This window comes from Colletotrichum paranaense (genome assembly GCF_030867605.1).
Source record: "Colletotrichum paranaense strain IMI 384185 chromosome Unknown Scaffold_1.1, whole genome shotgun sequence".
Taxonomy (NCBI): Eukaryota; Fungi; Ascomycota; class Sordariomycetes; order Glomerellales; family Glomerellaceae; genus Colletotrichum; species Colletotrichum paranaense.
The window spans coordinates 2,785,485-2,807,238 of record NW_026848959.1 but is presented as its reverse complement, the minus strand read 5'-3'; the positions used below and the strand labels follow the sequence as shown (position 1 = coordinate 2,807,238).

At 55.4% G+C, this 21,754-nt stretch overlaps 4 protein-coding genes across 4 annotated transcripts; 3 read left to right on the top strand and 1 right to left on the bottom strand.

The window, feature by feature from the left end:
* Positions 1-711: 711 nt before the first annotated feature.
* Positions 712-1,790, top strand: CPAR01_00990 (rhodanese-like domain-containing protein; the record flags this gene model as incomplete). Its single annotated transcript, XM_060485280.1, has 2 exons — positions 712-1,676; positions 1,736-1,790. 2 exons carry the CDS (start codon positions 712-714, stop codon positions 1,788-1,790), a joined length of 1,020 nt encoding a protein of 339 aa, XP_060356137.1.
* A 731-nt stretch (positions 1,791-2,521) lies between these two features.
* CPAR01_00989 (40S ribosomal protein S2) lies at positions 2,522-3,556 on the top strand (the record flags this gene model as incomplete). Its single annotated transcript, XM_060485279.1, has 3 exons — positions 2,522-2,791; positions 2,970-3,227; positions 3,299-3,556. The coding sequence occupies 3 exons, from the start codon at positions 2,522-2,524 to the stop codon at positions 3,554-3,556; spliced, it is 786 nt and encodes a 261-aa protein (XP_060356136.1).
* Positions 3,557-4,385: 829 nt separating this feature from the next.
* On the bottom strand, positions 4,386-9,213 carry CPAR01_00988 (uncharacterized protein; the record flags this gene model as incomplete). Its single annotated transcript, XM_060485278.1, has 6 exons — positions 4,386-4,696; positions 4,775-5,769; positions 5,835-8,035; positions 8,086-8,156; positions 8,217-9,140; positions 9,195-9,213. 6 exons carry the CDS (start codon positions 9,211-9,213, stop codon positions 4,386-4,388), a joined length of 4,521 nt encoding a protein of 1,506 aa, XP_060356135.1.
* An 875-nt stretch (positions 9,214-10,088) lies between these two features.
* Positions 10,089-12,251, top strand: CPAR01_00987 (uncharacterized protein; the record flags this gene model as incomplete). The annotated part of the gene is made up of 1 exon (XM_060485277.1): positions 10,089-12,251. One exon carries the CDS (start codon positions 10,089-10,091, stop codon positions 12,249-12,251), a length of 2,163 nt encoding a protein of 720 aa, XP_060356134.1.
* Positions 12,252-21,754: the final 9,503 nt, after the last annotated feature.

The window sequence follows — 21,754 nt, the reverse complement described above, 5'->3', positions numbered from 1 at the left end:
TCCCCGCATTCACACCAACCGTTCCAACTTCCGGAGTACGTACAGCCAGTCGGCCACCGCACCTTGTCGCTTTTTGCTTCGTTTTCCCAGGCGGTTTGTCGCGATGCTCCACTTAAACGGAGTCACTGGTGACCGGCCGGACCCCGACCTCCTCTGTCTCCGCCCGCTTATCACTGACTGGGAACCAGTGTACGCCCCCCGAATTCCTGCGACTCTGACAATCCCTCCAAGGTAGAGGGTACCCCATTCCCATTCCATCCAATCCTTGCGGCCTGGCTACATTGCTCCTTCTCCAAAAAATCCCGTCCGACACCACCACCCATAACCACCAGTCCACCACCACCAGTAGTGACCACCGACCGCGGCGTCCAGAACAAACAACCATCAGCAAAAGGGAAGAAAACGGTAGTGACGGCAAGCCTCATTTAGAGCTTTCCCCTCTTCCACATTACCTTCCAATTACCTTACCTCCAACCCCGCACTGAAAACCACCATATGCAATGCCTCTGCGGCTCAAGCATTTGTGGTGATTTTCCTCTTTCCCTCTAACCCTTCCGAAAGGTAAAGGGCCCAGCGTTCCGGGCTCCCGCCCACTGTCGTCGTCACCGACTAATATCGACCGACACCGCTCCTCCCGACCCGGCAATCCCTCCCAACCTGATCTGACATCACCCGCCCATACCAGAACCAGTTGATCCAGACACAGTCAAAATGGTTACCATCGCTATCCTACGACCCGCGCGCGGCACAAAGCTGTCGCAATTCACTGCGCGCTCTCTCCAGGCCACCGCCGCCTTCGCTGCCCGCCGCTCCTTCTCCTCCTACCTCGTCACCCCCAAGGAGCTCGACGAGGCCCTCAAGAAGAATCCCCCCTCCAAGATCAGCCCCGAACCGCGCACCATTCCCCTTTGCGCCTCCTGGTTCCTTCCCAACGATGGCCGCACCGGCATTGAGGTCTACCGTCAACAGCGGATTCCCAAGGCCCGTTTCTTCGATCTCGACAAGGTCATTGACCGCCGTAGCGAGTACCCCCATATGCTGCCTTCCGCCAAGGACTTTGCAGCGGCCATGAGCGAGCTGGGCATCCGTAAGGAGGACACCGTCGTCGTCTACGACACCAAGGAGCTGGGCATCTTCAGCGCCCCGCGCGTCGGCTGGACCCTCAAGATCTTTGGCCATCCCAAGGTCCACGTACTGAACAACTTCAAGCTCTGGGTCGAGCAAGGTCTTCCTACCGAGTCTGGCGAGCTCTATAATGTCGAGTGCTGTACCTACCCCATCCCCAAGTTGGATGAGGGTAAGGTCGCTGAGTTCGAGGAGGTGCGCGAGATTGCGCTGGACCACAACAAGGAGGGCGCAGAGGGTGTACAGATCCTTGATGCGCGGTCTCCCGGCCGTTTCGCGGGCACCGATCCGGAACCCAGGCCTGGTCTGTCGTCTGGCCACATGCCCGGCTCCATTAACATCCCGATGACCGCTGTCCTGGATCCCGAGACCAAGACGTTCTATCCCGCGGAGAAGCTCAAGCAGATTTTTCAGGAGAAGGGTGTCAACCCTGAGAAACCCATCGTCTCGAGCTGCGGAACCGGCGTAACTGCCTGTGTCATTGAGACCGCTCTCGAGGAGGCTGGATGGGGCTCTCCTGAGACGCGCAGAGTCTACGATGGAAGCTGGACGTAAGTTCTATTAATTCTTACCAATACCTGGACTTTTGATAAGCTGACATATTTCATAGTGAATGGGCACAGCGGGTCAAGCCTTCTGACTCACTCATCAGGAAGAACGAATAAGAGATGGAGCGAGAGAGTGCAGCGTCGAGTTGCGTCTAGTTGCGATACCCTCACTACCCCACTTCTGGTTTTCTCTGGTTTTCATGTACGATATCCGGCACATCACAGCTTTGGAGTTTGCATTGCGCATGGAAGAGGTTCGTCAGCCTTTTGGTCGTTTAGGGGAGGGACGCAGGTGGCTGGTGTACATAGCAGGCCACGGTAATGGATCACGATTATGGACAATTTGTGTGTTTGGATGCCTTACAGTGCGCATATGAGTGAGGAGAGATAATGTGTGTCGACAAGGTACGTCCCGGTACTATGGATATGTTCATAACTGACGAAGCTGCAATTTCTCTCCAATTTGATGGCCGAGAACATCCTACCCAATTGAAGTGTGAGACCACCCAAATACAGTGAGCTTGCACGCGTGACACACTGTGCTTCAACTCGGTGTGGTTCGGTGAGCAAACCACCCAGGTGGAGACCCCCACCCTTCACCTTGGATTCCTGCCTCGAAGCTCAGGCCACCTTCTTAGGGCTCGCCAAACCCGTCCAATGAGCCCGCCTTGAGCACAATCGCAAAATATTCAGCCGGCCCTGACAGCCACCACAGACCCCCGCAAAAAAAAGTTGTACCCGAATCGCGAAATAACTTCCTCCCCCTTCGAAACACCACGCATCCGGACTAACCGCAGCAGCAGTCTTTTTCACTCGCGCGCTCAACACACCTTACCCGACGACACAAAATGGCTGACCGTGGTGCAAGCGCCCCCGCCCGTGGAGGTGGTGGTTTCGGAGCTCGTGGCGGTGACCGTGGCCGTGGACGTGGCCGTGGTCGCGGACGTCGCGGCGGCAAGAGCGAGGAGAAGGAGTGGCAGCCCGTCACCAAGCTCGGTCGTCTCGTGAAGGCCGGCAAGATCAGCTCCATGGAGGAGATCTACCTTCACTCCCTGCCCATCAAGGAGTACCAGATTGTCGACTTCTTCCTGCCCAAGCTCAAGGATGAGGTCATGAAGGTGCGCACACACAACACTCCAATTCGACCGGGAACCGAGATCGATTTTCGCAGACGACGACGCAACAATCGCCAATGCAGATGAAGATTTGGGTTCTCGGGCGTCATTTGGGATATCAATGCTGGTTTTTGGAGAAGGAGGGAAATGCTAATTCGTGGTTTCTTTTCCCCAATTGCAGATCAAGCCCGTCCAGAAGCAGACCCGTGCCGGTCAGCGCACCCGTTTCAAGGCCATCGTCCTTATCGGTGACTCTGAGGGACACGTCGGTCTCGGAATCAAGACCTCCAAGGAAGTCGCTACCGCTATTCGCGCTGCCATCATCATCGCCAAGCTTAGCGTCATCCCCGTCCGTCGCGGTTACTGGGGAACCAACCTCGGTGCCCCCCACTCCCTGCCCACCAAGGAGTCTGGAAAGTGCGGTTCCGTCACCGTCCGTGTATGTACACCCCGAAAACGACTCTGCGTATAAAACGAAGATGGGAAGACTGACTAGATGGAATCCTCCAGCTCATTCCCGCCCCCCGCGGTACCGGCCTTGTCGCCTCCCCCGCCGTCAAGCGTCTCCTCCAGCTCGCTGGTGTCGAGGACGCCTACACCTCCTCCGCCGGTTCCACCAAGACCCTCGAGAACACCCTCAAGGCCACCTTCACCGCCGTCTCCAACACCTACGGCTTCCTTACCCCCAACCTGTGGAAGGAGACCAAGCTCATCAGATCGCCTCTCGAGGAGTACGCGGACACCCTGCGTGAGGGCAAGAAGTACTAGAGGATGTGCGAATGATGGGGAGAACGTCGGCGGCGAGGAGATGAGAAGAACAAGTGTCGGCTTCGGGATTTCTTCATGGAGTTGCGTGTGTTACACTGCATCGTTGGTTGGCCAGGGCATGACATTAAGGCTAAGGGCAAACTAGCTCCGGATCTGAAAATAAAGATCAAACATTGAATGCAGCCGACGGGTTTTTCAAAACAAATAAGTACGGGCATGAATTTTACGATACCTTCCAGACAAAGTCCCCTCGGCCGAGTGATATCATGTTGAAGCGCCATTCTGCGGAGCAATTTGGGATTCGAAAAGGATGGGTCGAAGTAATGATTCGGCAGCAGCATCGCCGGCAACTAAACATTTCAAAAATCCTTGATCAAGCGACATAGGGACGTCGACGGGCTATGGGACAGCGCATTAGATATTGACCATCATTCTTCCTACTGCGCTGATACTTGGAGAGTTTCTCGACATACACCTACTTGGTCATGTTTTCTATCCTTGAGGATGCACGGCAAAATATAAGTTCTCGAGACAGAAGGTACAAGCCACACAAGGAGGGAAGGTAACGATAATCTGGCTCTGTTTATAGATCTAGGCCCTGCGTACATAATGCAGCATACGAACACTCGCTCGATACCTGATTCACATTGACACCACCCAATCACAAAGCGCACAGTTGAAACGTGCACATTTCAATGAAGTACGAGGGATATGTTCATGACAACCCGGATCTAAAAGTACGAAGCACACGTAACCAACTCCCACCCAAAACGTCTCAAGCAAACAACGAACAAGAGATACCCTCTCGTCTTAACCCAACCAACGAGGCCTACTTCTCCGAATCGCTACCCTCCTGAGCCGCGACGTTAAATCGTACTTGTCTCTGCCGCGGTGGATGCCGTGGTGGGAACAGCGACTGCCGGCCCGTCGCCGGCGTCGGCTGAGTTTCCTCCGCACTAGCCCCACCCGCTACCGACGACGTCCTTCGCCCCGAGGGGACCCAGGCCGGAACGCTTCTCGGCACCAGGTCCGGATCAATTTCTATCAATTCAGGGATTTCAGCGCCGGGCGTCTGGACCGCCTCACGACTGATCCATCCCGCTCCGCGAGGCGCAATGCCGTCGTTGGGAAATAGCTCTTCTGTGAGACAGAAGAATTAGTAAATCAAATCACACTTCTGTGTCGGTGATGAGTGTGTGCGCAATTCGGAGGACTCACCATTGATCATCGCCTCCGCGCGCCTCTCAAGATCCCGCCTCTGCGACTCGGTATCGCCACCCCAGTACTCCGTCACACCAGGGAAAAAATCGGTCCTCCGATCGTCGCCAACATGATACGGCACAGAAAGCATCTGCGCTATCTGCGTCTGCCGAATCTCGTCCGCAGTAGGTCTCACGCTCTCCGCGAGCCTCGCCATCTTCGTCCGCAGCTCGTCGGCCTCGGCCTGCTTCCGCAACCCCTCGTCCGTCACGCTCCGCCTGATCTCTTCCTGCCGCTCTCTGCTCTGCAGATGCACCGGCCACCGGTTCATCGAAAAGAATTGCCGCTTCTTCTTACCGCACACGCCGGGAGACGCCCAGTCCCAGATCCGCTCGTGGTGCAGCGTCATGAAGCGCTTGTCGTCCCGGCGCCTGTGGAACCACCGCGGCCGACTGGGCCACAGCGTCCCGTGGCCCCGCGAGAGCTCGTCTATGATGCCCCGCCGGACGACCTCGCGCGCTTCTTCCTCCGTCATCTCCTCCGTCCACGTCTGCGGCTCGCCTGCCTTTACGACGCTCTTGTATGACACCCGCGGCGTGACCGTGTCCTCCTCGCCGGGCCTGTTCCGCGAGAAGCTGCTGCCCCACATGCCCAGGACGTCCTGCAGCTGCGTCTTGCGGTACTCCCAGTCGTTGCCGTGATTAAGGCGCTGGCTGATGATGGGAAGGTTCACGACACACCTGGCGAGCTCGACGCCAAGGCGGTAGCCAAGGGTCCAGAGGAGCTCCTTTGTCAGCGTGCGCGTCAGGTTGATCTCGTCCAACTTTGCGAAAGCCGAGGGCCATTCCCACGTGACGAATGGGTTTGGAACGTTGAGGCGGTGGTACAAGAGCTTGTTGTGGTCCGTTTCTTGGGCCCAGTCGGTGCCTATGTCCCAGTTCATGCGGTGTTCTGGGTGCCAGTCGTTTTTGGGTCGGCTAATGGAGACCTCGCCAGTTTCTGAGCGTTCGTAGCTGAGAGGTTTCGTTTTGTTAGTATCATTTCTTTTACACTTTCATCAGATGAGGAATGGATTTACGTGAGTCTTCCATATTCGGCCAGCACCTTACTGTACTTATTCACCAAATCATCAGTGAAGAAATAATCGCCCGTTCGAATCCCGTCGTTGAGGGCACCGGCAACCCGCGGCAGCGTGTTCTTGCGATCCTGCCCCGCAAAGAGACACACCTGGCTCGGCTCGTTCAGCAGCGCCTGCATCCGCGCGACAAACACGTCAAAGTCGCGCCCCAGCTTCGGGAGCACCGACTGCTGGGCCTTGACCGTCGTGGACGGCCCGCAGACAAACTTTAGCCAATCCACCTCCCATTGTTTGAGGGGGCGACAGTGTCCGCCGTTCTTCTCCCGATGGGCAGCCAGGACCTCCTCCACGTCCCACGAGGGCGCCCCCTTGAGCCCGTACTCGATGTTCTTGATCACTCCCTCGAGCATCTCCCGCGGATCTTTATTGTACGCACTCGTGAGTTTCTCGCGGAGGATGCGCAGGTGATGAAAATCGATGAGCACCCTCCTCTCGCTCTTCCTCAAGAAATGCCAGGGTGTGACGGGACCGTACAGCTGCTCGGGGAGCCTCACCGTGTCCTTGTCGACCCCCATGTCCTCCAGCAACTTCTCGTGACTACGCACCGTTTTCTTCCACAATGTATACGCGCGGACGCGGTGGGCAGCCTGCATCTGGTTATGCCAGTACGTGATACCGAGCGGGTCAAGCTTCGTCCCCGGCGGCGGCGCCTTGACGGAGTGAGGCTTGTACACGATATCCCGCTTCGCATCAGCCAGCGCAGCCGCCTTCTCCCTCTTGGTCAGCGGCAGCACCAATTTCCGAAAGGGACTCGCGAGCGCCACGTTCTCCTCGCTGTTGAAATGCGAGAGACACTGCTGCAGCGCCGCGCGCTTCGCGCCTCGAAACCGGGCGAAGCGCTGCTGCGTCTCGCCCTCGGGGTAGAATTTCTGCAACTTGCGCGTCTTGCCCTCGTGCTCGTATGTGTTGACCTCGCCGCCGACGTACTCATCCATGAGGAGGTAAAAGTTGGCCTCGCTGTGGAGCTCGTCCGAGGTCGCCTCGGGCCCTCCCGTCATGCATTTTGCGAACCACTCGTCTTCCGTGAGCGCCATGTTGAAGTCTGGCTCGTACCCGAACCTCTGCCCGCGCTCTCCCGAGCCGGGCGCCTCGTCGCTGTTCGGGTCCGTGGCCCACACGAGGTTCCCGTCCTCGCGGAACCACTTGAGAAATGCCATTCGTAGCAGCGGTCCGGGGATCTGGTAGTCGACGTCCTGGACGGACTCGGGCACGCGGTGTAGGAGGTAACGAGGCCGCACGGGATCCCTAGCCCTCTTCTCGACGACGATGTCGCGCCCGTCGAGTAAGGGTGGCAGTCGCGTGCTGACGGCGCCCATTTTGGGGAAATCGACGACGAGCTTCTTCGTGCCGTAGTGGTGCTCTTCGAATAGCGCGTGGGTGCGCAGCATGCTGATCGCCTCGCGGAGGTCGACGTACCAGTCCTTTTTGGTGACGCCGTCCATGCGGATGCAGTACTGCAAGAACTCGCCAATCTCGGCACACTTGCGCTCCCAGTCGAGGGTGCGGTCAATGTCCTCGTCCGCGAGGAAGTTTTTGATGCGGACGAGCTGGAGTTTGGGTGCGTGGACGCGCCAGCCCTTGTAGTCGATCATGCGCAGGTCCTCTTCCGTGGTGGCGGGGTCTTGTCTGAACCAGTTGATGAGCCACTGGCTGTCGTAGGGTCTGCTGCGGAGGTCTTCAGAGGTCTCGCCATCGTTTCTGGTGGTAGTGGTAGCAGCAGCATCGGCATCTTCGGGTTCGGGGTCGACCATATCGACGTCGGATGCCTCTGATGCGGTGCTGGGCGATGCGGATTCGGAAACATAGATTTCTCTAACGGGAGTGAAGATACGAGGGGGTTGTGTCGATGGAGGGGCGAGGGCAGAGTTTCTCACGAGACGACTGCCGCGTCCAGATCGGCTTGCGGGTAAACGATGCCCAGTGGATGATGATGTGTCGGCGACGGTGATATAGGGGGCAGTCGTATCATCGCGCGGAGGCGTTGCCCTGGTGTCCAAAACGAAAGGGGATTTCACAAGACCTTGAGGCTTTGGAGGCGACTCCGTAACTCCCGAGAAGCGAACAGAAGCTCGTCCATCTTCACTGCCTCTAGGCAGTCTTTCGGTGGTAGTCGGACGGCTGGTCTTTGGTGGCTGACCTCTCTATGTCAGCTTAATTCTCAAGGGCAACTCCTTGGGTCTATCTGACTTACACGTAACCATGAACCTTTTCGGCCCTTGTCTTTTTGACTGCTGCGAGAACCCTCGCCTTGAGTTGATGTTACTGTCTTTAATTTAGACTTTGTCCGAGTCCGACTAGTCGTGGCCAAGGCAGCTAACGCACTCGTGGGCATCCTTTCACCCTCAGAATCATCTCTTTCCCATTCCTGAGCTGAGTCATCCTCGTTATCTTCCTCCTCGTCTTCCTCTCCATCATCGTCATCGTCTGGTGGAGAGTTCCGTTCAGGATGCTTGCACTTCGTCGACCTCCTGATGAAATGGTTGCTGCTGTAATAGGGGTCAAGGGTCTGCGGCCACTTCCAGTTTCCGGGGTTATCGCGGGCACGCCACTCCGTCGTAAAGGGGTTCCTGGGTGCCTCTCCGCCCTCGGCAGGGGCTCGCGGTACTGACTCAGGCTGGACCGGCTCTTCGTCGACGAGGAGGCTCGACTGACCTGCGTACGTCGAAGGACCGTACGTACCTTCGGGTCCGTCCAGACACCCAGTGGTATCCGGGCCGCCGATGCCCTCTCTCTCCTCTCCCACACCATAAGCAGGACGGCCTTCGCCTTCCACCAATCCAGATTCGGTCCTCATCTTTGCTGCGACGGCTTCGATCTCGGCCCGGGAGAAGCTGGTACCCTCGAAGCCCAGGACCTTGGCCCACCTTCCTAGATCGTCGCCGCCTTCGACAAGCTTCCTGAGCATGATATCTCTCTTCCGGTTTTCCAAACTCCGACCGTCGTCTTCGGCCGCCTTGGCTTGCGCGGCGAGATCCTCGATGCCCTCTTCTTGGATCACCCCCCAACGAGCGTCTCCGAGGTCCGCATCTTGAAGCCACTCGTACCGTTGACCGTACAGACTTGCCATGAGCCCGCGGAAGTCCGCATTACTATGAAGAATCGCATCGATCTTGCGTGTGGAGATGAGTGTCTCTATGTGTTCGAAGAGGCGATGGGGTTCTGGGTTATCGAGTGCGAGACGTGTAGCTTCCCACGTATCGGAAGGGAACCTGTGATATTGCCTTCTGACCATATCGGCCAGTTCAGCTTCAGTACGGTTAGACTGTGGACATCACGATTTTGGCTTAAGGTGACACTCACGCATCCTTGCTTGCGCCATCCTGGCTGCTGTTGCTTGTGCTCAGAGGTCTCTTGTTAGACTTGCGAAATCAATAACGGTAAAGGTAAGGGAACAACCCAGGATGGGGAGAGAACAGAACGCCAGACTTGAGAGGGAAAAGCCCAAGCTCCCAGGTAAATAGGAGCTGTGACGCTGCAGGCAACTGTTTGAGAAGAATGGTCACCTTGCGCAAGATAGAGACATTGGGGAGCAAAACCTGACAAAAGGAACGGGGAAGTTTGAGAAAGCAGAAAGTTGAAGGGAACTCAAGTTTCCACCTAGACTTGCGAAACACTTCCATTTTACGATTTTCAAAGAGTCTGATAGATTCTCTCAATGAATTTCTGTGTCGCATTGTGGTAAATCCAAAGAGCGCATCATAAGGAGGCATGGCGGTTTTTCCATGCGGCCACAAAGACCTCCAACAACGGCGACAACAAAGAAAGGTATTTTTTTCGGAGGGAGGATAGGGATAGACGGTCAATGTTTCGACAATGCATTCAGGACGCGATATTGCATTGCCTGTTCCGGTCGTGCTCTCTCGCTAGAATGGGTTTTCTATTTGCGACAGAGCACACGGTCTATTTCTTTGTCGTGTGGTTTTGCGATTGTCGCAACGGCGGCTACCTGATCTTGTCGCGAAGCCGCGAACCCCAGCAACTATGAAATGAGGTTTGAGGCCAGACATTCGGATGTTGACAGGTCACATATACTAAAGATCGAACAGGAGAAACCTTGGTTCTATCCTGTCCTCTCCAAGCAATGGGCTTCCAGCAAAAGTAGAAAGGGCTTTCGCAGACTTCTGCAAGTAGATCAATGCAGCAAAGACCTGTTCCTTCTTCTGCTATAGACTCTTCCCCTTCACGGCAAAAACAATGTCTCATCAGCAGAGTCCCGATGATTCTGGCTCCGACGGCGTGGATGCTCACATCCGCGACCCGCCTGCCGCCGTTTCGCAATTTCCATCACAGCCAGAGTCTAACTCAGCCCATGCCGAAGATGGCATCCACGAAGAGACCGATGTGTGCGGCCCAGAAGAATCTGCCCGTCATCTGGAAGTCGAAGCTCGCGAAAGAGAGCTCGACGAGCAAATCCGCATAGAGATAGATGCTCAAGAGCGCGAGGCTATATGGCGTCACCAAGTGCAAGCCGAGAGTCCCAGCAACAATCCCCAAACTTCTCAGGCATCATCCCAAACACCACCTCTCGTCATCGGCGCACCGCTGGGCAAGAATCTCACCGTCGTAGAAGCCGCGCGTCGCCTTGTCGCTCAATGGGAAGCAATCCACGAGTCAACCCTCTCATCGACCCCAGACGCTGCCGGCCCCATCCTCGAAGAACTGATACAAGCCCGCGCCCAACTCGATGCTCTCACAGCCCACCAACAACAGCATCACGGAGAAGAAGACACACACGTCCCTCTCCTAGACCAAGAGCCAGTAACGACACCCCTCAACTCGCTCCAAGCACACAAGGACCAAGCCATCGCCTCCAGAATCAAGTTCCTCACAGACTCCCTCCAAGACTCCTCCTATCCCCCGGAGCATGCCAACATCACCGCCGCAATCTCCCTCTACCGCGCCTCCCGCATCCCATACTCTGCCAACTGGACCCTCATCTACGCGGGCCACCTCGTCGACTTTGCGCCGACCTACGCCTCCTTCACCGCAGACCGCGCCACCCGCCTGGCACGCTACAGCCGCCTTCACGGCGAAGGATGGCTCTGGATCGAGCCGCCTCTGGCCCGTGACGCCGGCGGCGGCCCCTCGCCCTTCTTCTCCGCGCGCAAGAGTACTTTTCTCCCAGAGACGGACTCGACATACGACATGGGTCACTACAGCGTCACCATGTCGTTCCGCAGGATGAAGTCCCTCGCGTACTGCGGCGCGGAGCCGCTACTGAGAAGCATGGCCGTGTCCAAGAAAAGGAAGCACGAGGAGTGCAACGACAACGACGAGGAGGCGGCAATGGCAAACTTGAAAGACTGGCCAGTCGTCGCCGAGAACGAAGAATACGACGACCTCGACGCAGCTTCAGACTCGGACTTGCCTTGCTTCCCTCCTCGCTACACCAGAAATCCCAAATCGCGCACGCCATCATCTTCCTCTCGAGCAGGTATAAAACCCCCATCCGCCCTCCGCCGAAACCGCCCGTCGCGCCACCCACACATGGCCCGCGACCCCTCGGCGCCGACCCTCCACTTCCGCACCCTCCTCGACAGCGGCGCGACGCTGCCGATGCTCTACAACCGCGACGCACGCGCCCTGGGCATCGAGCGCGGCTCCTACGCCGCCGTCTCCCGCATCTCGATCGAGACGGCCTCGGACACGGTGGCGACATGGCTGTACGAGATGGAAGTCGCCGTCGTTGACACGGTCACCTGCGAGCCCCTCGTCTCGGCGTCGTCGCCCGTCTGGCCGGCGGAGGAGCCTATGTTAGGCGGGATCACGCTGGTGATGGTAAACGGCTCATCCAAGACCGGAACTGGTTCTTTTGCGTCGCCTCGTGGAGGCATGGACGCTGTGGCCAAGACGACGGCGGAGGGTGGCACGACGTTTCTTGAAAAGGCGACAGGTTTGGTTGATATGGCCGAGGGCCGCGATTATGGCCGGCTCTCTGGGCTTTTGCCGTTCAAAGTGTGTTATGTGCAGAGCACGCCTGGGCTCCGGACGATTTGGATGGGTGAGGACCGGCGTGATGTGCTGGGTGCGCATCGGATGCCCGGCCAGATGCGGTGGGCGCCGGGGACGGGGAAGGTGTGTGACCCGGGTCATCCAAGGGAAGTGTGGAAGACAGTCTGTCGAGATGATGGCGGGAGGCCTGCGGTGCTTCGTATGGAACATGAAAAGGCGGCGGCGATCTCTGGTTATGGGGAGAAAGGGGTAAGCTTGGTTGATGTTGAGGAGAAGGGATGGAAGGGACGGAGTGAGGTCACAGTCACGGATGAGAATGGCGTCAGGGCGAGGCATGTCATTGAGCCTAGGACATTGGATTCGCAGCGAGAGAAGCAACGTAAGAAAGTTAGATTATTTCAGTAGGTGGTTAAAGAACAACGCCATTATTCTGTGACCTGCAATTTGGTTCGATTTAGCAACACCGAGCTCTTCGCAACCAGGCTCGTCAGGTTCGTCAGGTCAGATATCCTCACAATCCGGATCTTCGACGGGACAGTGAACGATGGATCAGATAGATGCTTATGGAGTATTAAATACTGAGTAATAGCTTTATGCCCACATGCCGTTCACTTCCCTCATGACAGTGCGTGCCAACTCTCTTTTCCCAAACCTTTTGCTTTCATCAAAAGACTTGGATGATTCCAGCCTCCCAAGGTAATGGCATAAAGACATCAAACACCCGAGGAAGAAAAAGTCCACATTGAACTTCCATAAATAACACAGTTTGCGTGGATGCCCGTACTCTGTACCACGTCCGCAATCTGCTGATACCGATAGCATAAACTACTCTTCATACACTCATATATCCATCATTACACATCGTCAACATCAACCAGCGGTGAAGCTGTCAGGACTCAGAAAAGGGGGGGTCCGCAAATCATTACCCCGAAAGCATTGTCGAGTGTCGACAACCCCCCTGATGCTGTTCTCATGCAAATCTCGGCAGCATCCGCCCTCAAGGGTCCCCGAATAGGTATTCCGTCATCTCGCCTCGCCCTGTTGCTGCACGGGGTTCGATTGTGACTCTGTGAGTTCCGCGTGTCATGAACAAAGTGGAAACGCAATGCCAAAAAATGACAAGTCTATCGATAATTCGATGCGTCCGTAAGGCAAAGAAAAGAAAACGAGGCTTCTGCGTGGCGGTCAAGAAATCCAGGGGACAGATGTTCCAGGGATATACGAATAGAGTTGACAAAACGTGACTAGCTAGGCACTCGCTTCGTGTTATATCTGCTATCAATAGCATCGATAATATCCGTAATCCACCGACAAACAGACGCAGTAAGCAGTGAAAGAAAAAAAAAAACACTTTCTGCCATGCCTCCTTGCATCAACAAAGAACCAATTGCTTTTTGGGGCCGTCCGGCTGCCTTAGGCCTCTTGCTCGTGCGTGCGGGTGGCTGTTCGGAACGGGATTCCTAGTATAGGGCGACTCGGAAGGGGGAACGGAGATGACAGCCCGATTCGAGTCCGACGTTCTCTTTCTTTCGAGGCGGCGGGCTGGGCTTCGACATGGGAATATCGATGCCTCTGCGGCCTGCCCATCGCGATCTGCCGGGGGGGGAGTACAGCAACGCCAACGGCCGAATTGAAAGGCGGCCTCGAAGGCTCGATTCGCTCGAAGCTCCCCCCAAGAAACCCACTTGCACACTGTTGGTCGAATACGAATCGCCCGCCTTGCTTGCTCCTGAGTCGTTCCCCGGTCTAGTGATCACAGAAAATCGAACAATGACTGAATAAGCCGAACGGACTCCAATCCACTCGAGTCCTGTCACTCCGCCCAATTTCCCCAGTATCAGTAGATGCGTCTTTTGGTCTCCGGACCAGCCCGCCAACGCCGAAGTAACGAGCTGGAAGCCTAGGAACCTCACTCGCCGAGACCCGGCCACCCAAAGTATCGCGCAATCGGAGAATTAGGGCGGAGTCTTTTCCCCCAAGGGCCCCAGACGCAGGAGATTGTAGGCCGCGAAGAGGGATTGACGCGATTTGAGCTAGGCCTGGGGCTGGTTCTGAGTTCATGGCCCAGTGGCCAATAAGCGGCCTTGGACAATGCATTTCGCACCCGTCCCAGGCGTCCCTATGGCCGTATCCCAAATAACCAGGCATGCCGTTCGCGCGAAATCTTGTTTTGCGTGCAGGCTTACGGTGGGGGAGCCAGACGATGCGTGGTGGCTTGCAGATGCGAGAGTGCAAATCTGCCAATTCCAGCTCAGCGTCCCCGTCCAGTGTCAGTCCAAGGGGGCCGCCTAGTCGGCTTGTGGGAGCCGTGTCGCGCGGAGATGTGGAGGGGGAACGCGTAAAGTGGTTTTGTTGTTCTCTTGGTTCTCCCTATTGAGTCCTTTCCTGTGGCCCTGTGGGAGGGTGTTCGTCGCCAACTTAGCGTGTGGTTGGTGTGCAACTCGGGCGAGGAATGGAATGGGCTTTTGGACTAGTTCTAATTTCCATCCGAGATCTCGAGGGGAGACCCCTGGGAATATTGAACAACTGGCAGACATAAGCAATCAAACTGCCTGCTTGCAGTAGAAGCATGAGCTAGTGTGAGTGTCTCTCAGACCCAGAGATAGCAAAGTCGCGATGTTTGCAACGGCATTGACTGGACACGTCCCCAGCCTCACAGGCTACAGAGCGATCTTTATCACTCTGTATGGATACTCGTGAACATTACCATTTCGATAGATGCCGAAGTCGTCACCGTAATGCCCCTAGTCTCAAGCGATGCCCGTGGTAGCCTTCTCTAGCAAACAAATCCGAGCAGTGTTCCATTGCCCCTTTGGTCTGTGCGATATGGCATCAGAATGCCTCAGCCCCGTGCACCGGAACATGGCTGGCTCAACGAACGAGTGGTGATTGACTTGCCACGGGTGAAGAAACATAATAAGACCTGACGAGAGGCCGTGTTTGTGTTTCGAGATGATATGCTTTCTGACAACAAGCAATCGACAACGCGATAGGGGGTTGCGCGGTTTGTTGGCTAGTGCCGCAATCCGTGCCCTAGAGTTGAACCAGAATGAAGTCGTCAGCCGCGAATCTTATGCCCTTTCGAGGCCATTCAGCTGCTCAAGCACCCGCAATGCTCGGTGCTTTAGACATGCTCTGAGCCCGCTGATTGCTCCTTGCAGCCGCCGAGGCAAATTCGCCTAGGCGATGACCCCAGCATTGGCTACACAATAGCGCTGTAGACCCGGCTGACACCCTCCTCAAGGACCCGGAATAGGCAGGCCGGTCGGCGCATCCGGTACCCCGTATGTGGGGATGCGACGGGGATGCAGCTTGTCTTCATTGCAGGATTCGGGCCCTTGAGAAATCCATCACGGACCGAGGGGTATGTAAAAATGCAACAACTCCTGCGTGATGCCTACAGGCAGGCAGGATCAAAGGGTAAGAGGGTCGTAGGAATTGGCGATCAGAGTCGGCAGCCAAATCAATGGTTCAAATTCTTCCTGTATGCTGAGCAAGGCCGGAAACCAGCTGCTGAGGGCAGTCTCGGAGGACTCAAGCCAGTTCGTAACTCCCGTGGAGTAAGTAGGGGTAGCCAACCTTCTATGTCGACGGACAGACTATATCTCGTGACTGGGCCGTGGTCCATAGCGAACGATGTGGTATCTGTTCGTGCCTACCTATCCGTACAGCCTGCTACGGAGCCTGAGACAGCGTATTCGTGTGCGACCAGACCAAGGCATAATTAGACAATCGTTTCTCCTAGAAAGGTGAGAAGTCCTGACTGTTCTACGGGGGCCCCATGCTGAACAATTTTGGAGATGTCACCGCACATGCCTTTTGGGCTGAGCTAGGTGCCAAGTGGTAGGTGTCAAGATTGATGACGGCGACTACCAAGTTTTGAGACGGACGTCCGTTCTTCAAAAAGTAAGGTGGCTGGAGTCTCAAGGCTGAAGGAGATTTGAATCAGGCGCCGTTCGTTTGTGCGCTCGGCACCCGCACCTGGAGCGGCGCGCGAGCTTGATGCAGATCTCATCTACCGTTTCCGTGGTGAAGCGAGGAGCGATAACGAACCGTCAGAACTGCATCTTGAAATGCTGCAATTGATGGGTACGAAATATTAGAGCTGCGCGCTATCGACGCCTCCGCTGGCACGGGGCAACGGTGTCGGCCATCAACGTTTGCCGGTCGGCCAAGAATCGGGTTGACGCCTCGCGTGGATGCAGGTGTCCCCGAGGAAACTCTCCACTGTGCCCTGGTCCTGGGGATATAGCTCTTGGGAGCTTAAGGAGCTTCGCAATCGTCCCCGATTGAACCCCATGGTTGGCCGTCCAGCAAGGAAGACCAAGTGGCTCAAGTGTACAATTGTGTCGCATCCCCAAAGGCAAAGGTGTTTCTCCTTCGAAACAAGTGTTCGACTGACTGTTGCCCTGTCTGGGTCAACAAGCCCAGTGTCATCCGTATCTGTATCCGCATGGCCGCATTCAAGAACTGCTTTGAAACCTCATTGTAGCTTTCTCAGAGCTTCGGCAGCTGGTCGTTGCTCGCGGAAATTCTATGCAGGCTCGCGTCATTACATGGACTTCGATGCAACTCGCCTGGCCCTATGTAGCCCGTCGTAGACCCTGGACGGCCCGATGTGAGGCTTTACTACCGCTTGTGTGAGGAAAGGGAGGAATTTTGCAATCTGTTAAATTTGAGATAGCCCAGGAAACCGTGTCTGCCGGTACTTGGTTCGTACTTCCATAAGTAATCACGAATTGTAGTTTGCAAGGGCAACTGATCATCCATCGCCGATGATATGTCACTGGGGCTGGAATGACCAGTGACACGCGAGACAATCCGTGCTAGCCCACTCAGAAGTTTCGCTGGTGAAGCCCGAGCGCAATGTCTAGCCAATCATTCGAGGCCTTCTTAGGAGGCTCGACAGGGTTCGTTGGTAAGTCGCTATTTGGGCGGTTGGTGATGGTCCCGTAAATTGGGATGCTTCACCCGAAGCAAAAGTGATGATTCAGACAAAGAAGCCACGCGAAATAGTTGCGAGATCTGTCTAATCATTTAGGCCCAAAGTCAATCAGAAGATGACGAACACTTGAGAGACCCGGCATCTCGGACAGCTCGCATTTCGCTGATGCTAACGATTTTGGTCCAAGCTTCTGGCTCCCTGCCATGGAATCAAGTCATGTTGAATTCCCGGATTGATTGATGTGGTGCCGAGCTCGACGGAGGGTTCCGCATGTGATATGGATGGGTCGATGAGCGAACTGATGCACCGATGGACACTAGATACGGCGTGGAAGAATCTGAAAGGGGGAGGTGGTGCAACTCTTCGCTGTCAACGAAATCGTTTTGGAATGTCCGTCAGACTTGAAACGCCATGGAGTCGTAATTGTGATTGTAGACAAGCGTTGCAGCGGCGAATACGACCAAGGCACTTGGATGTGGATGGCAGGTGAATTAAGTTTGCACGGCTCTCCTTACAGGCTCGCGTGGGCGAAACAGTGGTGGTGATTGCTGAGAAGCTTTGGGCATTTCCTCTTCCTGTTCCTGTTCCTGGCGACGATGCATACGCCGCTTGCTCCAAATGGGTAGCGCGCAATGAGATGGTTCCTACGTTGTGTTGACAACCTGACATTGGGTCGAATGGATGGGATGGCAGGTGGTCAAAGTGCAGCTGTTTCGTTGAACCCATTTCTAGTGGTAGCGTGTGACGCTTTGATTGTCGAAAGTGTTCTGCACGATGAGTTCATGGGCCAACCGTCGCTAGCATGGTAGATGCTTGCAAGAAGATTGAGACGAAGTCCATCTCGGCGGCCACGGTTACCTAGCCCAAACGAGTTCGCAATTGCGTGTTTCTGTATCCGTATGTCCTTGCTGCTTCCTCGTATCGATTGTCGTTCATTACGGAATAGTAGAAATCTGATTCCAAGTCTGACCACTTTGAAGTGCGGATTGTACAGCTAGACTTTTATTGAGTCTCCGTTAATGACAGGCCTGTCGATTGGTTGCTGAGAGGCCAGACGAAGGAGTAATGGTAGAGCGTTGGCAGTACGGAGTAATAGCTGCCTTGTTAAGGATCCAAGCTTGCTGAGGCCCAAGCTGGAATACTACAAGTGTCTTTTCGCCGATGGTCGTTGCTTTTTCTCCTATCTTGTTGAGCCTAGCATGGCCCGGATAGACATGTCCGGCAGAGACGGGATGTGTGGGATATTGTGAGAGACGGTACGGCAGCAAGGGGATGCTCGATGGGCAAAAATCTCTTCGTGACGGTGCCATCCGATTTGCTCTGATGGGGTCGCGAAGGGTCAACTGGATTAACGAAATGGAAGCTGTTCTTGGCCTGAGACGCAACTATCAATGTCAGAGCTCCAGCGAGAGGAGGCGCTACCGGGACAGGGTCCGCAGCAGAGCATAGGGGGAGAGGAGACGTCGGGTGTTCGGTGTTGCGTGTCATGGGATGAACCACAAGCTGTCAGTGACACCGTGCTGATCCTGCTCGGAGTAGACGTCCGTGGGCAGATGATGGTCAGTTGAGAATGGTTCAGAGTAGGGAAGTTGCTTGTCACGACGAGAGTTTCCGTAGCAATTGAAATTCTCACATTGGCGAGAACGTTCTTGACAGCTGAATTCAATGGGATAGATGGACCGTATGGTTGCTTGGTATCCGTACTTTGTGGAGAACATTACTGTGCAGGTGCAGAGCTGTCTTATTTGCACAAGACACAGCTCCCTATGCAAAGGACAAGGTTTGCATTACTAAGACACGACATCCAGGGATCCAAGGACACAACGTGCACAAGATCTGGCGCTAGTCCGAAAGTAAACAGATGGCTCGGCCGATTGGACGGAACCGGGGACGGGAATCGGAACTTGTACCTTCCTTAGCGCGCCTGAGGCCTTAACGTTCAGCCTCGCGTCTTTTGTGCAGTTGTGGATCTGCACCGGGGCACTTCCTCCACGGCTTACCTAATGGCAGCTCGAAGCCTCAAAGTGTGGCTGACGGGATGGCGGAAAATCAACGACATGGCTTCGTCTCTGTTTGACAGCTGCGTTCACTTGTCAGTCTTGATTCCATGCAAATGCATTCCTGTCCATACACAATTCTTTCAATCCTTCCATAAACCTTCTAGCCGACTCCACGAGCAATGCAACCCCTGCATCCAGACCTGTCAATTTCTCTCTTTTCGTCCGCCTCGCCATGTCCGAGACCCATCACCACCGCTCTCGTTTGTGGGCAAAAGGTCGAAACTCCAGACACTATCGAATGCAGCAACCTTGTCAATTCGACGACGCCCTGAGGCAAACCCATCATTTCGTTATACTACGTACTACGGATACCCAGTACCTGCCTGTCCACAAGGGCATAGTCTAAGGCACTTAGTCAAGACACCGGCTCCATCACCAATAAACCATGTGAGAATTCAACGTCAACAATCCCTTTGCTCCAAGTGGAATTAGGAGCCAGGGCCCGATACGGATCGCCCAACAAACCTCCTTGACAACTAAAGCCTTCCTCCGAGCAGCCGATACATATCCGTGACCGCCCAACGCCGAATTGCTAGCGAAAAGAAAACTGCAATTTCGGGCTGCGAGGCCGTCGCGCCACACGGCATTGAGCCGGCAAGCCACATTGCTGTGGTCTCAGCCCACTTTGGCCGGCAGCTCGAACGAGAGTTGCAGCCTGCCGCCAAACCTATCATTTACGATTTTAGGCGAAATACCTTGAAGCATCAGTGCACTTCAAGCCGCCAGCTAAGACCTGAATCCACCGAGAATCCTGTATTCTGGGAAACGTGCCACGGTATTGTCATTCAGCCAGCGAGCGGTACTAGAAGTGGACGTCTTAACACGGTATCGGGAAGTACCGTACCAAAACCAGAGGCCCTCATGACGTGACGTCTACGGATACACGGTTCTCTCCGCCATTCTGGGCCAGTCGCAGCGGTGTTCGAGGCAACCTCACGCATACCATTGCAGGAAATATTGGCTTACCAGACCCCACGGACTGACCGCTACGTTCCAGCCTTTTAAGACTTTTGCCTTTTCGCCGCCCAAGTGGACAAGTTTGCGGCAAAACCAGGGTCCAGGTGGTTGGGGAGGACCACCGAGTTACCGACAAGCCTCGGGCCTTCCAACACTTCCAAGAGTCACAACGGCGGTCAAACCGCCGCATATGCATGAGGCAAAGAAAATTTCGTTCCCGATCTCTGAGAGACTGTGCGGAGTGCTTGCATGTCGTTGCTGTCGAGACGGTGGAATGATGGGGTCAACACTGAGGAGAAAACTGCAGAAATTTTCTTCTGATATGGAAACTCGAGTGTACACTTGAGCCGCAGCTGCCGCAGGCTGTCAGCCATTGACAAATCATATTGAAGCAGATGGCGAGCAAAGAAGCTAAAAAAGTGTCACGATGCGGGACTCGGTACGCGATCGCGGGGCGGACCAGGGTCGTGACGGCGGCACGGGTTGTCCCCAGTCTTTTTTGGCGTCGTGCAGCAGCGCACCGGTTCCTTTCTGGCACCTCCGAAGCTCCGGGTCATCATGCGGGTGCAAGTCATTCCACGAGTCATCCCGCCGGTGTTCATCACAGATGATTATTGGTGGCATCCGGTCGTTGCGAGGTTAAGGCTGGGGATTGCCTGTTGGCGTCGAGATCATCGCCGAAGCTTGCGGAAGCACCAAGCAGAGCGAAGAGCCCATGAGGGGCTGGAGGGGTGGCTGAAAAAACGGAGTCTCTGAACAGATTCTTTCCATGGTCACCGACGACGTGCAGCCTACGGCAACCAGCGGTGATGAACATTGAAGCCAAAATGGCTCAGGAACTTCTGCACCAAGAAGGGTTTGAAGGGGTTGTTGCCCAACATTCGAATGGGGTCGCGATGATCGCAGCCTGCAAATCGGGGATCGGCGCCGAAGAAGGGATGTGTGGCTTATGAGCAACCGCGTTTGCTACCCCGAGTCGTGATAGTTTCGTTGGACACTTCGCTCAGACCATGACTTTCTCGACAAGACGACGCATGCTTCACATTGATACATTGATGGAGCTCTTTGGACAGAGCCTCAAAGTCAACATCATACTGGAACAACCCGCAAAAGTAAAATCCAGGGTCCAGGCCTTCCCGACGGGCCCATGGTCCTTGGCCCCGGTTTGAGGCTTCAAAAACTTGCAGTTCGTGATGGATACTGGCAGGCCCCACTGCGGGGACGCATTGTAGAAGAAACGCTCCCGGACAAGCGTTAGCAAACACCTTGGAACTTCGAACTTGATCCACACCTGCATGACCGTGGACGTGGAGTCGGGAAACCTTGGAGGCGGGCACACAGGGCGACAAGATTTTGACGCCAGTGAGGACGGTGCATGCAACCACTTGTACATGCATCGAAGGCTCGCATGCAAGCAAGGAAGAGGGAGGAGAACAGAAAGCAAAAGCCCCATTCGCGAGATATGGTGACGAGGCGAAGTGAGGGGGAACATTGGAGCAAGTTGCGAGATTTCTGCAAGACCAACTGCTGGGGCTGGAAACGCGGTCTATTGCTGCAGTAGCAACGTCGGCGGTTCGAAACTATGTCGGTGCGAGATCACGGAGACCGACACGGATGCGGGCACGTTCTGCAAACTGCAGATCAAAGGCTTGGATTCACCAACCAGCCCCAAAATGACGGTCCTGCTGATCACAAATGACACACTGTTCAATTGCGTGCCTTGATATCCACGGAGACTACATGTTAACCATGGGGCCAGCTCGCCTGTCAACTCTCCAGGCTGAAGACGTGCAGAAAACCGATGCTTGATTTACCTGCCCCTCCAGATTGGTAATGGGCGGCACCACAGCGTCGCCACGTTGAATTGATTGAGGGGAGGGGTCGGGGGGTTCCACGGACCCGGTGCTCCGGCAACTTGCGAGGTCTCGTCCGAGGATCGCTGTCGC